This window comes from Rhamphochromis sp. 'chilingali' (genome assembly GCF_963969265.1).
Source record: "Rhamphochromis sp. 'chilingali' genome assembly, chromosome: 6".
NCBI classification, from domain to species: domain Eukaryota; kingdom Metazoa; phylum Chordata; class Actinopteri; order Cichliformes; family Cichlidae; genus Rhamphochromis; species Rhamphochromis sp. 'chilingali'.
This window is the reverse complement of record NC_137933.1, coordinates 14,831,833-14,848,397: the sequence shown is the minus strand read 5'-3', so window position 1 is coordinate 14,848,397 and position 16,565 is coordinate 14,831,833. Positions and strand designations below refer to the sequence as shown.

The window sequence follows — 16,565 nt, the reverse complement described above, 5'->3', positions numbered from 1 at the left end:
GACAATGTCACCACACCCTACAAAAACCTATTATTTCTCCACAGTCCGATTTCATCTCGTGAAGTTGTTCCCTAACAGGAAGTTTGGAAATGTAGTTATGCTGCGTCGGTGTTAGAGAACAGGACTGTAGAATGGAAAAGTACTTGTCGTGTAATCCTGCTCGCTTCTCTGTAGCATTTTATATGAGAAGCAGGTGGAAACCAAGTTGGCAGCTTTGAAATATGGTGGTCTCAACCAGAGCTACATTTAGCTGGTGATTCAAATCCCGTGTCCCCAGCACTTCCAGTGAAATCCAGTCTGCTTACTTGGACTTTAAAAGTGGCACGTAGATTTGGCGGCACGTCTTCTCCAAGGACCAGGCTTATGACGGGGCCAATCCCCGATCAAGAACAAGGAAGAGGAGGCTAAACTCTCTGCCAATAATTTTTATTGAGATATTTTGTAGAACAGGGGAACCAATGATTACAAAAAAAGTCCGTAAGTGTTCTACATGCTACACCTTAACCTAATTTCATCATGCTTGCCTGGAAAAAGTACATAGAAATTTAACAAACAAAAAACAAAAAAGTACAATTAAAACTGACGTACATTATACTCACCATTAACTGTACCTTTCTCCTGCCTCCATGCACGCAACTTTAATTTTATTTTATTTTTTTACATTTGGATAAAAAAAAAAATTAAGACTTTTAGGCGCTTCTTTAAACCATAAAATAATTTTTTTCTCCACTAAAGACAAAACGCACCCATTTTTTAAAAAAAAGAAAAAAAAAAGATATCCATTAGAACAGTATTGATGGAAAATGGAAAGCCTCGACTTCAACATAACACATGAATATGCATCCTACCTTAAAACAAAAGAACACTTGCACGCCCGTATAGTGCCAAAAATGAAAATGGAAGTCTGCCCAACTCCTCAAATCTTCAATAATCACATTGAAATAACACATTTTGATAAAATAAATAGCGCACATTTTGCTAGAAATAAATAAATGATTACTGAAACACCTCACTATGTTAATTGCTAAAGTGAGACAGATTTCATCTACGCGACCACTTCATTTCATGGTATGAGGATGGTCATGTGTGTAAAGCACTAGTGCGGCTTCGAGTGTCTCTCGCGGCTGTTACCTTGAGGTAGATAACACATTTACATTAACGCCTACGATAATGGTTGCTGCTGGCATCATGTGTCAGATTTACAGTATGAAAGGGTTTTCAAGGAAGCTTTCTTCAGGGAAAAAAAAAAATGTCAGAAGGTCAAAGAATATTTTAAAAAGAAGGAAAAACAAAAAAAACATGACGAACAAGACACCCCACCCCAGGAAAGGCTGTTTGAGAGCACTTTAAAACCCCACAGCAATGTTAGCGTCTACCTTCCTTCTTTATGTCACACCCAGAACAGCCAAACTTCATCTCTTAAATCCTCTCTACCTCATCCTCCCTCCTCTAGATACTTCTTTCCCGCTCCTCTTTCATCTACAGTACTTAAATGTGCGACTGACATGCCAGTATAGCAATGAGGGTGTAGACATTAACCCATGAAGGCCTGGTGATCAAGGCTCAGAGTGATGATCAAAACTCTTTAAATAAAATCACCCTTTTCGACTCTTTAAAAAAACAAACAAACAAACAAACATAATAATAACAAAAAAAAGGTATGAAATGATTCAAGTACAGTATACCATATTATTTTAAAAAAAAAAGCAACATAAAAACAAAACTGCCTAGATTTTGCACTGTGAGGAAGATATACATTTCCTTAATTAAGATGTTTGAAGATGCTGCTGTACGTTTTGTGGGCAATTTGTGGGGAGCATTTGACAGCGCAGGGGGTGAGGGACGCCTGGATGGATTTTAGAGGCAGTTCATCAGTGCTGTCAAAGCCAGGAAGGGCCAGAGAGTCCAGCTGCATATTGAGCACAATCTCCGTGCTTCTGTCAAGGAAGCTCTCGTCTAGCTCTCTCACCACCGGGGACCCAATCTGCGGGCTGGCAGTCTCGGAGACGGCTTCTTCCCTCCTGCTGAACAGGTGGTCCAGGTAGCTGGTGTAAGGGCTTTCCTTCTGGAGGTGGTCCTCTTTGCCAATGTCCCAGCACGCTTCGTCTATCAAAATGCCATTCTCTCCGACCGTGTCCCCAGAGCTCTCCCAGGGGCGAGCAGGCCAGACGCAGTCCCCGCCGACCACTCCCAGCCCTCCGCCACCTAGCTGGGCGAGATTTACCAGGCACTTCTCCTCCTTCTCCTGACTTATGGACTTGGACATAGAGGTTGAGCGAGGAGCCTCGAGCTGGGAGACAGAAAAGTTGAGCTCGTTCAGGAGGCCCACCTCATTCAGGAGCCCCACATCGTTGAGCAGGGTCACCTCCTGACAGGGCTCCGGCTGCAGGCTCAGCTTGATGGTGCTGGCAATGAAGGAGTCAAAGTCAAAGCCTTGGTTCTGCTGGCTCTGAGGCTTTTCCGTCTGGTGTTTCTCTTGCACTTTGTCCTTCTCTACAGGGCTCTTCTCTGCCTCCTTTAATGCGATCTGAGCCTTTACCAGCCCGTTCTTCTCGCATTTGCTCTTGGACTTGCGGTCTGCCTTCTCCTTGCTCTGCTGCTCCTTCCAGTTGGAGAGGTCGATGATAAGCTTGGGTTCGTAGTAGTGGTTGACTTCACTGTCTCTCCAGATGAGGTTGTCCAGGTAGGAGGGCGACACAGCCTTGTAGTTACAGGTGTGGCTACACTGCAAGTCACAGTATTTGTTCTCGTGGTGGTCATCCTGCCAAGATCTCTCTAGTGGGAATGGGGTTGAGTAGTCGAAGGACGGCTCGTCCAGGAACTTCTCTCGATCTCCATCAGCATATTTACGAGGATCCACCTAGAAAAAGACAACAGCTACCTTTCAGAATCTGATCATTTAAGTCAGTACTGATTTAAATCCAATTTATATTAGTAAGGAATGAGCTCTCTTGCACCTAGCTTTTTTCAGACATGGATTAAGCCTATCCAAACAAAAATACATGTAAAATTCAAGGAAGGCCGCCTCTGAAATAATGTTTATTTATGTTAGCAATAAAGCTCAATCTATGAATGGGAACCCGGCCTTAAGGCTTTTATTGATGTATACCGCTTTAAGATCAATCCAATACTTGCTTCCTTGCCCAGAATTAATCACCCTTAAGGTTCTGAAAAAGCAGTGAAAATAGTTTTGATAGTAGGTTTGAAGCGTTTGTCAAAAATAACTCACCTGGACGACCTCTTCGTCCGTTACATCGGAGAGTGCCCTTGGGTCAACCTGAACTTCGTCTGGGTCATGGGTGCTGTGCAAGTGCCAGTCAGCTTCTGAGAACTGGCTCTCATGATACCTAATGGATAAAGAAATAGAAAGACTTCATTAGCAACAGTCATATACAGACTAAGTTTGCAAATAAACTCTAGTCAAACAGTGAGAGCTGCTCACTTGCAGCAAGCACAGCAAAACAAATTCCGCTGAAGTTAATCCCAAGAGAATATGTGAGAGGGAAATAAGTGAGAAGGCACACCTGTCACAAGTGTGGCTGTGGCTCTGGTCCATGAGCAGGATATCATCTACCTCATCCTCAATGTGAAAGGGGTGCAGAGACACAGGCTCATCCAGGGGGAAGGAGTAGTCAGCCATATAGGGGTGTGCCAGGGCCTCTTCCGCAGTCAGACGATCCATGGGGTTAAAGGTCAGGATCTTCTCCAGGAAATCAAGGGCTGTAAAGGAGAAGGACAATGAGATTATCAAGCTGGAAATACGAGATGTGATCTATGAAGTACACGACCATGACCCTGGGTTCACAAGCACTTCATAAGGCTCCAAGTACTTCTGATTAATTAAAGTGGTACTTACCCTGCGGACTGACATCAGGCAGCAGTTTGGCCAATGGTGTGTGAGGCTTGGTCATGTCATTGCGGATAAAGACGGGAATTACGCTATGGAGCTCCTGGCGGTCTTCGTCTCGTAGTACAGGGATTGACTCCAGGATCAGCTGCATCTGTTCCAGTTCGTGAGCTCCTGAAACAGCAAACAGAAATATTATGGAGTTTTTTTAGAAGAGAACCCATGACTCAACTTCTGCATGACTGAGGGAGCTTGAGTGAGGCAGCCTCGATTCCCATGATCTGCTTCAGATCATGGGAATTGAGATTTCATTTGCCTTGTGGTCAGCTCAAGGCTGTTTTAACAAGAACAGTCTCTCCCTGCACCGGCCGAATACGCAAAGTCAAACCAGACTGTCTGGTTTACCATGTGTTTAACAAACAAAATTAGCATATGTGTCATCACACCTATACTTGACATTTAACTCTGTCACTTGAGCCACCTTAAAGACTGATTTTACACAAGGTGTGAGGAGTGAGTCTGACATAACAAACTGAGTCAACATTTACCTGCAAACAGGGTTTTCCCTGTGAGCATCTCAGCAAAGATGCAGCCAGCAGCCCACATGTCGATGGCTTTGGTGTAGTTGTTAGGAGAGAGCAGCAGGCGAGGAGATCTGTACCACTTTGTGACAAGACCTTCAGAGAGATGGCCCTGTCGTGGTGGGAAACCAGACATTAATTGTAACCCTCTAAAAAATACATTACAGTACTGGAAATAGTGCAGCATTATCATTATTATTATTGTTATTATTATTTTTTTATGAGTGACAAGTTACTTTCAGTTTGTTTTCATTCAGAGGTAAGATGCTCATAAGTCTGCAGTGATTCACAATAAAAGCTATGTAGAGCTGGGCGAGAACGATAACGACATGTATCGCGATATAACTTTTACTCGATAGAGAAATTAAGCTATCGCGATAGACCTCGCCGCTCTTGTCCTCAAAAAAATAAATAAATAAATAAAAGGTCAGCCAATCCAAATTAAGTAGCGCAGAGCCGAACCAATCACAGCCGCAGCGTCACGTCGCGTGACTTGTTACGTACAGCACAAGTGCCAAGCCGCACGTGTGTTTGTTTGGGAAGCAGCCAGCGGGTAATGGAGCCAGCGCGTAATGGAGGAAATGAGTGTGCCGACTAGAAAAATCAACCGAGCGTGACCGAAGAGAAAACAGATGATGGTTCCAATGCCGGAGAGATTGTCAAACGGAAGAGCCATAGAAGTTCCGTAGTGTGAAGGTATTTCGGCTATTTCAAGTCTGACAAAAAACAGAGTAGCGTGCACTGTAAATTGTGCCGAAAGCAAGTCTGGAAATACAATAAACTGGTGCATGCGTCACACTGTGCGCCACGTTATTGTTTCGGTGAAATGAATTTCTACAATACTGTTAATTCTACTCTCTGCAGTGTTTAAATGCTTACATATACACACAGTTACTGTCCGTCCACACATACGACTCGGTTCTGCTTCTATGCCCCAGCTTTGTTTACTTTTTCCCACCGAGGCTTCTAGACTTCTGATTGGCCAACATTTCGGCACGGTTAGGAATCTAGCGCCACCTGCTGCTTTGGCATGTTCATAGCAGCGTTTTCCTTCATTTCTGCCTTTATGTGTGGACGGGATTATTTTTTAAAACGAAAACGGAAAATCTCAGTTTTCAAAAATACCCGTGTACGTGTGGACGTAGCCTCAGTCTCTGACTGGAAGCGCTAATTCGTCATTCGGCTTTTGTCAGACTAAAGTAACTGTTAAAACTGTTTGAAAAGCTCAGCTATACAACAAGGAGAGATTGAGAATTTCCTTTTAGTTCTCAGTTTATTTGATATTGACAAAAGTTAGTCAGTTTTGTCTGTTCTTCTGTAAAACAAACTAAGATTTATTTTTAGAATTAATATTTTGTTTCTAAGTGGAATTGACAATTTAGTCTGTTTTGTTTGTTCTATTTTGAAACTTAAACGCTTTAGTGGCTGCCTTTTGTGTAGTTTGCAATATTTGCCTTTATTTATCTGAAAAAGTCTCATGTTCCTTAAGTACATCTACCCTGTTGAACTTATTATGGGAAATAAATATTTAAATAAAAACAAGCTGCTGATTATTTCACATTTTACTTGTGAGCAACGGCACATTTAAATCTTACAAATATAGTTATTTGGCTTATATCGTGATAGATATCGTTATCGCCTGAAATGAAAAAAAAAAACATATCGTGATATGAAAAAATCTCATATCGCCCAGCTCTAAAGCTATGATTACCCTTGTTTCATGTACCTCCACGTTTGCCACACAATACAGGTAACAGGAGATGTGACACTATCCTGCAAGTCTGTGCTAAACATTCAGAGCCCTGTGCCATCTCCTTAACAGCCGTACTCTGTGCTGGTCACGTACACCACACAGCATACAAAGACCCCCCGCCCAAAAAAGAAGAGACCAATGAAAAGAGGGGAGAGCAGGCCATGTCAGCAGTCTGAGCAGGATAATACCCCACTGCCACTAACCTGCACTCAAACAGTGCCTGACTAGTCACAAGGCCAGGAGGGCACCAAGCATAAAGGAAGCTGACCTCTGTATGTGTGTCTACACACTCAATGGGGGGAGGGGGAGTGGTAAAACAACACCCTTGCTGCGCTCTTTTCCCCCCCCCACATGGAGTGGTAGTTTGTGGGACCAAAATGGACTGCTCACCACTGTGGGAGGCTCCCATTTCTGCCCAAATTTAGCCACAAATACTTGATGTCATCCTATCCTTAAGTGCCTGCAAGCCCTTGTTTTGATGGGACCTATAAATGACACGACATGTATTCCTTCCTACAGGTAACCAGCTAATCCGTCTGTCCGAGAGAAGATTGTAAAGAGGTGGGGGGAATTAAGAGATAGTCTGGCACATAGACAGGTCATACCTAGTGACTGGGACCAGAACCCATTCTGAGAAGCAGCTGGTAAAGCCGACCTGTGAGATTGTGTTTACGGGGGAGAAACACACACAACCAGCTTAACAGAGAATGTAAATTAGGTTAGCTTGAAAGAGTCATTGCAGAGAGTAAGGACAATGCGTAATGGACTCTGAACTAAAAGGAACAGATTAAAGTTTGCCTACCAGCTAAGTGCATAAAGTGCATTAGGTGAACCTTCCAGCTCAATTCTTTTACAGATTTTCAAGCGGACCATTCACCATAAAGCTTTAAAGCATTAACAATGTCAGTACCTCCAGCAGCAGCTGGTGAATAACTTCACTACTGGATCTACAACAGCTCAGGCTGACATTTAATGATTCACAACTAGGCCTCTCCATGTGACAGGCTGTGGTTAGTCAGAGCAACCTCAAGCAGGTTTAACCAGATGTCAGTAAAGGTGGCTTCTGGAGAATCAGAAAGATCCTCCCCCACCTCCCAATCCAGGATAAAGCTGTTGACCGAAAAATAAGTAATCAATTTTGTTGCCAATACAGATTCACTTCCGAGTTCAACTGTCAAGTACTAAATGAGGAGGATGTGCGCCTAATAAATAAGAAAAAAAAACCATTTCCATCTGGATCTTTGGCTTCTCTGAATAATTTGTGATACATCTGCTTGCTGCAGAACAAGATTAAACTACTGTTTAAAATCAAGAAAGTACAGGGTGGAATAATCAAAACCAGCTCTCTAAAACTCATTGAGCCTGAAGTCAACTTTGCTGCATTTATTCTGAATCTTGTAAAGTCTGGCACCAGACAGGCCCAGTGGTAGCTAAATAACTGGGTCAAGTATGCTTTTTATTGCAGCTGTGGCTTAGAATTGTTCACTTTGATGAATGTGTGGCAGAAACAAACCTTGTGAAGGTCTTTTATAACATTCCTAACAACGTCACGGCTATCACCTCTATAGCATCTCAAATTACTGAAAATTATACCAAACCACAGGCAAGCACAAGATCACACTTTTTCAATATTCAATAGTCTGACAGGCAACATGCAAACAACTGTTTCCACAGCACAAAATTATGCGAATGTCTGACAAGTTTGCCACTTTTTTCTAGGCGTCATAAAAAGACAAACCTTTAAATGGTTTGCCAAGCCAAACGATCTCTCAGTGATAAATCACAAGAATAGCGAAGACTAGACTGGATGTCACTTCTAGAGAATGTATTTTTGACACACTCAAACTGCTTAACTTAGACACACAGTAAAAATTGTTAAAGCCTCAGCAATTCTTGTTTAAAACTGTTAAAAGCTTCTTTGACTGACTTTTGGTTCAGCTTAGTCTCTAGCTAAAGTTTGGGACAAGACTGAAAGCGAACGCAGGCTTTAGATCAGCTTCAAATAAGGCTCTGAGCAAGGCTCCCACAATGAGACAAAGGGCTGGCTGGGAAAAGGAGGGGAACTGGGGTTGGAAAAGTTGGATGAGTACACGTGAATTTTTGTCATTCTTGAGTATGAGCCACTATTAGGCGAGACCTCAAAGCTCACAGAGACAGAAACTGTTTCCCCACAGAAACAGGTAGTTGTGCTTAAAACAAAGCTATGCAGGATTATTAAAAGCCTAAAGGGAACCATGAGCTGTTGATGTCTTTTAGCCAAGGCATTATAAGAAAGAAAAAGCGTGGGAGGAAAGGATTAAACAAACGCCTGGTGAATGCACCACTGATGCATGAATCCAAGATCACATTACCGAAGCTAAACTAGAAACTGAAGTTCACTTGAAAAATAGAGCTGTTTTTTTTTTAGAAATGATGTTATTCAAATACATTGCACTCCAGCACTGCGTCTCGGACCCTATGCTCTAAGTAGAGGGTGGTCGTGAAAGAGCATTTGCCCCCCAGTGAATGTGGCATGTGGTCAACAGTAAAACCAACTGTTTTTTTAACACCTTCACGCTGTGCCACTGGTGTGTTATCTGGGGGTGCCAAGTTCATTTTTAAACACGCCTCATTTGTTCTTAGACACTCACTTTAAATGAGTCTAGGAGCCATAAAAAGGTGGTTGGTAAAGATACTAGCTTAACTTTGCCCCTTGGTACAGCTATTATCACAAAAACAATGAAAAAACCCAAAACAAAAACAAAACAAACAAAAACACAGTAAGGAGAGCTTCATGGAAAACCAGTTAGTCAATCTGACTATAGCGTTTCCATCTTTGAGCAAAACAGCAGTAATCTGCTGCAGTACATCTTTGAGCTCTGACCCCAGGCAAGCAGCTTAAGGAGGGAAAAAATAAAAACTTCTCTAAAGCATCTGGCCTGCTACAGACACTAAACTGTGAAGCTCTCATTCCTTCCCAGCAACTATTACCTTACTCTTCCTAGTGCGCAGTGACATACTGTCTCAAAAGACATGACTCATATGAAAACAGTCAGAGCTGAAAATGTGACTACATGACCAAAACGCAGTTTTCGTATTTAACTGGCAATTAAGCCAGTTATGGTAAACAAGGGTGCGTAAGTCTATTTCGAGGGATGCATTGTGTGGCAGGAGCCTGGATGAGTAATGGATATGAATGAGACAGTACCATCCAGTGAGATCACCCATCACTTGAGCCCCATTTCCCTTCTGTGACTAATCCGAGACACATGCAAGGATCTGACCACCTTAGCACCTCAAGAAGATCCGGGCAGAGACACAGAGGGAGGGACAGGCTTCCCAACCTAGATTTCCTCACATTACACCACCATATGGCCATCAACTGGAATTTCCTCATCCCTTTATAAAGGTGACAGCAACACACAAGAGCTACACAGGCCTCCCACGTGGCTGCAATTACACAGGCTGATCTATACTCTTCTCACACTGAAGACAGAAACAGCTTCTTTAATGCTACAATTACATTGCTTCACAGAACAAAGGTGGTTTTATAGAAAGCATTAAAATGTGTGCATTCAACAGATGGCGTGCCAGCATTTGGCTTTCTAAGCACGTGTTTACAGTAAGCATCTTTCAGAAACCAGTGAAAAGCCATGATCAAAGAAAACAGCAAGGGACACAAATGTCTTCACTTCTAAAAGTCTCATGCATGAGAATTTGCTTATTGGAGCAATGACCTCATGCAAAGAGAACTCATGCAAAGCATCCTCCTTTCAGATGTAACAAATCCTCAATTTTTATTTTTTAAGAGCAGGATGTCCACAACAAATTTTTGCAGCCTCAAGCCTTCGTCAGTTTTCTCTAAAAGCTGATGGAGGCGCAACGTTGAACTCTTCCGGTTTTGTGTCATTGTGAAAACATTACACCCCCCCCCACACACACACACACACCCTCCGCTGGAGATCCTATTGTAGCACGTCTTAATTAAGCCACATTATCACAAACTAATCTCCAATTCTTATCGTCTATACTTTTACATAATGGAAAAAAATGTTTCCCACGGCTTTGTTTTCAACCCTCACTTATGAGAAGGGAAGGCGAGGCCTTACCTCAAGGAACCACATCCTTTCTAGCTCACTTCCTGCTCAAAAAACTGCGTCACCCTGGGGAGTACCACATTACTGGGCAATAAACATCTCGTGTCAGAGCAGCAGAGCACTCGTATATGGGCAAAGAGTTCACCAGCGCTGCTATATTTGTTCTGCTTTGCGCTGTAGCCTGTGCTGCATTATAACCACCCATCATAAACCACAGCAGACCAGCAAAACTCTGCAATTGGTCTTACCTTGTGAGAGTAGTGAGGGTCCATAATGCGTGCCAGTCCAAAGTCCCCGATTTTAAGTACCAGGTCCTCCGTGTTGACAAACAGGTTGGCAGGCTTGAGGTCACGGTGCAGCACATTGGCAGAGTGGATGTATTTAAGGCCCCTGAGGAGCTGGTACATGAAGAGCCGGGCGTGATCCTCTGAGAGAAGGCCCCTCTCCAGTAGCTGACACAAATCAGTCTCCATGTACTCTTGCACAATGTAGACCGAGTTGACCTCCGTAAGAGACACCACATCCTCTGTTAGCCTGCGACCGCTGGGGCCCAACGTCTCAAACACCTAGTTCCATAAAAAGGAGGGTATGTGTTGATCATGAAGTCTTTTCATTTTCTGTCACAGCCAGATAAAAAAAAGATAGCAACGTTTTCTTTTTTTTTTTTAAACTTTGAACCTCCCAACATACCTTGACAATGTTGTCATGGTCGAGGCGTCTGATAATCTTGATTTCCCGGAGGGCGTGCTTGACGCTCTGGGGGTCAGTCAAGATAATTTTCTTCACGGCTACACGCTTGTCACAGTCAGTGTCAACTGCTGAGAACACGAGGCCATTCCCTCCATAGCCCAGAGGCTTCAAGTCCATGTAGCGAGAACCCAGGTCAAAGCCGTGGATGTTCATCAATGACTCAAACTTCTCTGCCATGACTTTTTGTTTTTGTGGGCTTCTACACCAAGCTTCTGCTATCTCTAATGTTAATCCTCTGGCCCGTTTCAAGCCCAATTTTCGCACTTAACAGAGGAATCCCCGCCCCCCCTTGCTTCAGAGGTTCCGCTGACCCCTGTACAGACGACTACCAAGTCACCCCCTCTAGCTGTCACTGTCAGATGCAAGGTTTTAATGTGTAGTCAAAGTTTCCTTCCATTTTGAGTAAGGAGAGAAAATTTTAAAGTTGAATTCATCCTCCAATCCTGAATGTGTGGATATATTTAAATGAACAGCTCTAAGTAAACTAGTGTTTGCAGACGGCAAATGGAATGGTCTTTGAGGCAAATTAAAGCGCACTGGCACGATCTTAAACTATAAAAGCACGTAATTGCATCCTCACAGTGCAAATACATTCAGTGTATGACTGGTCCTGAGCAGCTTCATGTGAGTAAACGCACTGCTAATTCTTTTCTTTCTTTCTTTCTTTTTTTCCTTTGTAAATATATGTATAGATCTGTCTGTGTAGTTTTCCTGTCAATTCACGTCGTCTATAAAAATTGAAATGAGTCTGGCCTTTAAGTCTCTAAAGTAATTCCTCAGCCTCAATGATCAGGTGGCTCTAGCTCGCCACAGTCGCAATCAAAACTATCCTCCATTTTACTTGGATATAACCTGAAAGACAAAGAAAAACAAAACAAAAAATAAGTGTGAGAACACATGTATTGTGCCAGAGCAAACTGGGTTTGAGCCCATCATTTGACACATTGTTTCCGTCTTCTATGAAGATGTCTCACTCTGTAAGGCTGACATGTGTTAGGGATTTCCATTAAGCAACAAGCTGCCTCGCTCGGCCGGCTTTTGAACGCGGTGACATTACGAGAAGCTAACCCCTCCCCCGCTCCAGTGACGCGCCTGCTAGTCCGGTTTTCTAGGTATCGTTAAAATTAAAGAGATAACATTTAGAAGCTTCACGAAGATCAGTATCCACGAGAGTACACGAATACTACACATTAAAGACGAATAACCGTGTTCACAGCGCCTACTTTTGGCCCTCGCCCGGTCTCTGTTGACTAGCTAGCGGGGGAGAAAAAAAAAGCGAAGAATGGCAGAGTAACGGCAAGCAAGCGAGAGACCGCCGTTGATCTAATTTAGAACATAACCACGACCACCCTTTGACGTTAACATGAGCTAAATTATATGTGGAAAACATATCTCACTACATCACTCATTTTATATACTTAAAAAAAACATCAAGCCAGCGAGAAATGTGCCGACAGCGCGAACAAAGGGGTCGTTGTTGGCGGAGGCTTCTGACTACGTGGTACAGCTTTCCTAGCGCTAAGCAGCACAAAGCCGACGTCGATTAAACGGCTCGAATAACAGCGAATCCAACATAACATGTACATAATAATCAGAATCTATATATAACATGTTACTCACGGTCCTTGTTTGTTGCATTAGGCGGGCTATAGTTTTAATCAAACCCAGACGAGGTTTGACTGCGATCCGCTCCCGGTGCTATGCGGATCTGTTGCAATCGCCATTTAGGCTAGGTAGAGAAAGGCAGCAGCGACGTCACAAGGCCACCTTCACTGACTGTCGGAAAGATGTCTACTACGACTACGAGTCTTCAACAAACAATTTATTTTTACTTATTTGTTGTTTTCCCCAGCTTTTAGTTGCATACTAGCAGTTATTTACAAATAAATATTCCTGATTTATTTTTAAAATTATTATCAACCCACTATTACATTGATAGAGTACTGTAATTATCTCTAGTTCTAATACCCTAACCCCACTCTGGGTTCACTGGGTTCATTATTCAGACAAGAACATGCAGTGAGTTGGCACTGCTTCATAAATAATGAAGTTTAACTTAGATCATTTGCATTATTTCTAAAAATCATGAATTAATCACCTCATGTTTCTGATCATTTTTATTATCACAGAAACACAACTGTGTCATATTACTCATAATACATGTATTGATATTTTAGCAGTGTAATGAACAATTAAGTTGGTAAGCAGCTGAAATGTCAGCAACTGGTGATTGAATTGGTTAAAAAGAAATAAAAATAAAAACACAAAAAATAATCTATTGTTTCCAGCCCAGAACTTTGACAGTCAGATATATCTGTATCTATATTTATAGGTGGAGCTGTATGCTTCGAGCAGTACTTGAATACAGCAGGAATCATTCAAAACATTTGAAGTTGGAGTTCATTCCAACTCAGTGTTTGTGTTTATAGTCCAAGTGATAGCAGCACTGTACCACAGGCAACCTCACCATCACTTACCTCATTATCACCTCTTGATGCATGCAAAGTTCAACCAGCCGTAACTGCAGGCCATTTTATAATAGACCAACCCCCAGAAGTAACAAACCTCTAGAAAGAGTTTTTTGTTTTGTTTTGTTTTTTGTCACTTGCTCTATTATGCAACGTAAAATGAGGATGCCACAAGATAATGGACCAGGAAGAACATTCTTTACCCAGCCTATTTGATCTCCTATCTGGAAATCTGGGGGGTGGAAATACTGCATTATAACCTGCAGAGCAGATACAGCTGTTCATTTTAGTTGAAACACCTCAGTGCATCATTTGCTTACACTTTGCTCTTTAGTATTTTACATTTAAAATTTGAGTTGTCCTCCAAATAGAAAATCATTGCCTATTTATTGCCTCTCAGAATTTCTGTTGAGAAAGCGTCATCCCTCTATTTTCCAACCATTGTTAAATTTTACTCAAGGCAGCATCAATAGTACGAATGGTATTATTTGTCTTTTCTTTGCAAAACGAAGCTGTTTTCTAGCTTTTTGTTTCATTTTATTTATTTATTTTTAGTGACGCGCAGTAGTGGTCTTGTCAGTGACTTAAAAAAAAAAAACCCAGACAGGTCACTCACATGCGCCATGCGGATTTACTCCCTTTGGCACCGACAGGGTGTTTCTCTTTTAGCGGCCCGACATCACGTCACATCAGATCTCCGCGAGGATTACACATCCCGAGGAAAAGAAGTGAAGAAATCAAATACGGCACTGATTTGATTCCCTCATTCTACGGATGGTCCCGCGGAGCGCCCGGTCCTCCCTCTCTGTGGATGCTGTGAATGGAGGGATGGAGAGGGAACGGGTGGGTGTGCAGGAAGGAGCATCATAGCCGCAGAAGTCTACATCAGCATCCGCATGCAGACCATGTGAGTGCCCATGTGTCCGACAATGCGGCTGGCTCTTACGGGCCGGGGTGGGCTCTGCGATGGAGAGAGAAACTACATGCTGCCGGAACGTGATGCGACTGAGAGAGAGAAATGTTGGGAAAAGACATGATATAGTTCACCGCTGCTCTGAACATCAGATTACGATTGGGCTATATGTTACCCCGTCCATTAATGCTCCCAAAGACGTAGAGCTATGTAATTACGTACTTTTATCAGCTATATTTTAAAAGCATAAAGACCTAGCTGAGGTGTATTTATTTATTTATTATTTGTTGGTTTGGTAAATCTATTATTTATAAGCGGCTTTTCTAGAAAAGATGAATGAAACTGCCTTTAGAAATTGCATTGAGTGTGCTTGTAAAAAGTGATGCAAATGTTCAGGTAGCAGCTTCACTGTCTTTGCTCCAAGTCACTTCCTTTGAGCTGATCAGGTAGAAATCAGAAAGAGAGAACTTCTCTTTACTGACATCTAGTCCTTTTGCACTTAACTCACTGATTGTGTGCGATATGTTGTCCCTCACCCCCACGAGTGCTCTTTTCTCTGTTGTATAGAGCCAAGAATGGAGGTCAGAAGATAAAGTCACATATTGTGTCTTTCATGAGACCCTGCCCTCACGTTTTGATCACGTTGGAGACAGAAGATCCGGACTTCTGTTACTTACATTTCAGTTATTAATGATATATCTCCGCAGGGTCATTACACTCTGTGCTCCGGGCTTCCTCTCTTTTATCATGAGATATAAGAGAACTGTTTCTCCAAGTCTTACACCGAAACGTCAGACTGAGATGTTTTTAATTTACTTCTGTTTCTGCCAGTCTTTTAATCATTGGCCCAACACAAACACAGCACTATTGCAGTCCATCAGTGTTGTTTGCTGCGCACAGAGTGTCTCATGTATGGAAAATGAGTGTGTGCACATGCTGTCAACCTGCTTGCAACAGTGGTAAGAGTCTCTTACTAAAACACACACTTTCACCTTTAAAGAGTATCTGAGTTTATCTCAGCTCCATTTCTGGACATTGCTATCCTCCTGCATGCATCCCCTGTTTTATTATGTTGAACCTGTTCTTCATTTATACAAAGTCTGCACAAAAACTAAAATGTCCTCAGCTCTTGTCACTCTCAAGCTTGCTCATTCCTTTATGAAAGAAAAAATCTTCTGATCTCTTACCATGGCTGAAATTCTCCAGTGACGAATGGAGCAACATGGTGCCTGAGTCAATAGTCCATTCAGAAGAGTATGTTTTATGTCCGTCACTCCTAGTCCGAAAGGCAGAAAGCTTGAAAGACCCAGTGCACTCCACCGTCCGTTTATATGTGTGTGAATGTATTCTCAGAGCCTTGGCGGTGTGTTATCCTACTCCATGTGCCTCTGGTTGTGAGGTGGAGCTCCATGGAAAGTTAATATAGGCCAAGCCGGAGAGGGGAGGAGACTGCACTGTGTATGGCTTGGCCTTAGACAGAGCAGTGTGTCAGACACACCGAATCCACCTTTCTCTGTCTCTCTCTCTCTGCCACTTTTCTTACTCTTTTCTCATTCTTAAAAAAAATCCCTGTTATTTTCAGACCTGCTCACTTGTATTTTGTAAAAAGAAAAAGAGTTAATTATCTGTAGCCTGTCCTGAAATAAACTGTTGCTTCTAGGCAAGACACTCAGGAGTTATTTGTCTTTTTTTTTCTTAAAAAAAAAATCAATTTGCTTAAATGGGAGAAAACTGTTTTTGGTCACACATTTCAAACCTTGACTATCAAGTCATTGTTTGCAGACAACCAGACTAGATACATCTGCACAAAGAGACCCTTTTATGTGTGGGCATGTGGTGCATCCTTGGATGTCCTCTGGGTTTATTGCTCTCTTTCATTGTCTGTTTCAGTAAGGGTGTTCGTGAACTTGTGAATTTACAAATGCCAGACATCAGTCTCTGCTGATTCTACAGGAAAAATCATTTCCAGTTTTTCTCTTGCCCCACAAATCTGGTTTTGCCTTCCCTGAAACCTGTGTCTGTTCTCTGCCTAATCACAGCATCTCCCCAGGTCTGCTACTTTTTGGCGGTGCTCCTTCCTCTGTCCTGTCTACTTGTCGTGCAGCACGTCCTGGTGTCTTGACAGGCTGGTATGTTTGGACTGTAAGGAAATACGTGCATGCACATTTGTTTGATAT

At 42.5% G+C, this 16,565-nt stretch overlaps 1 protein-coding gene across 1 annotated transcript; it reads right to left on the bottom strand.

Moving 5' to 3' along the window:
* Positions 1–410: 410 nt before the first annotated feature.
* Positions 411–12,781, bottom strand: mapk6 (mitogen-activated protein kinase 6). Its single transcript, XM_080885607.1, has 8 exons — positions 12,628–12,781; positions 10,948–11,859; positions 10,506–10,823; positions 4,396–4,540; positions 3,857–4,021; positions 3,525–3,720; positions 3,230–3,347; positions 411–2,860 (listed from the first exon to the last, which is right to left on the bottom strand). Exons 2-8 carry the CDS (start codon positions 11,182–11,184, stop codon positions 1,763–1,765), a joined length of 2,277 nt encoding a protein of 758 aa, XP_080741733.1. The 5' UTR covers positions 11,185–11,859; positions 12,628–12,781; the 3' UTR covers positions 411–1,762.
* Positions 12,782–16,565: the final 3,784 nt, after the last annotated feature.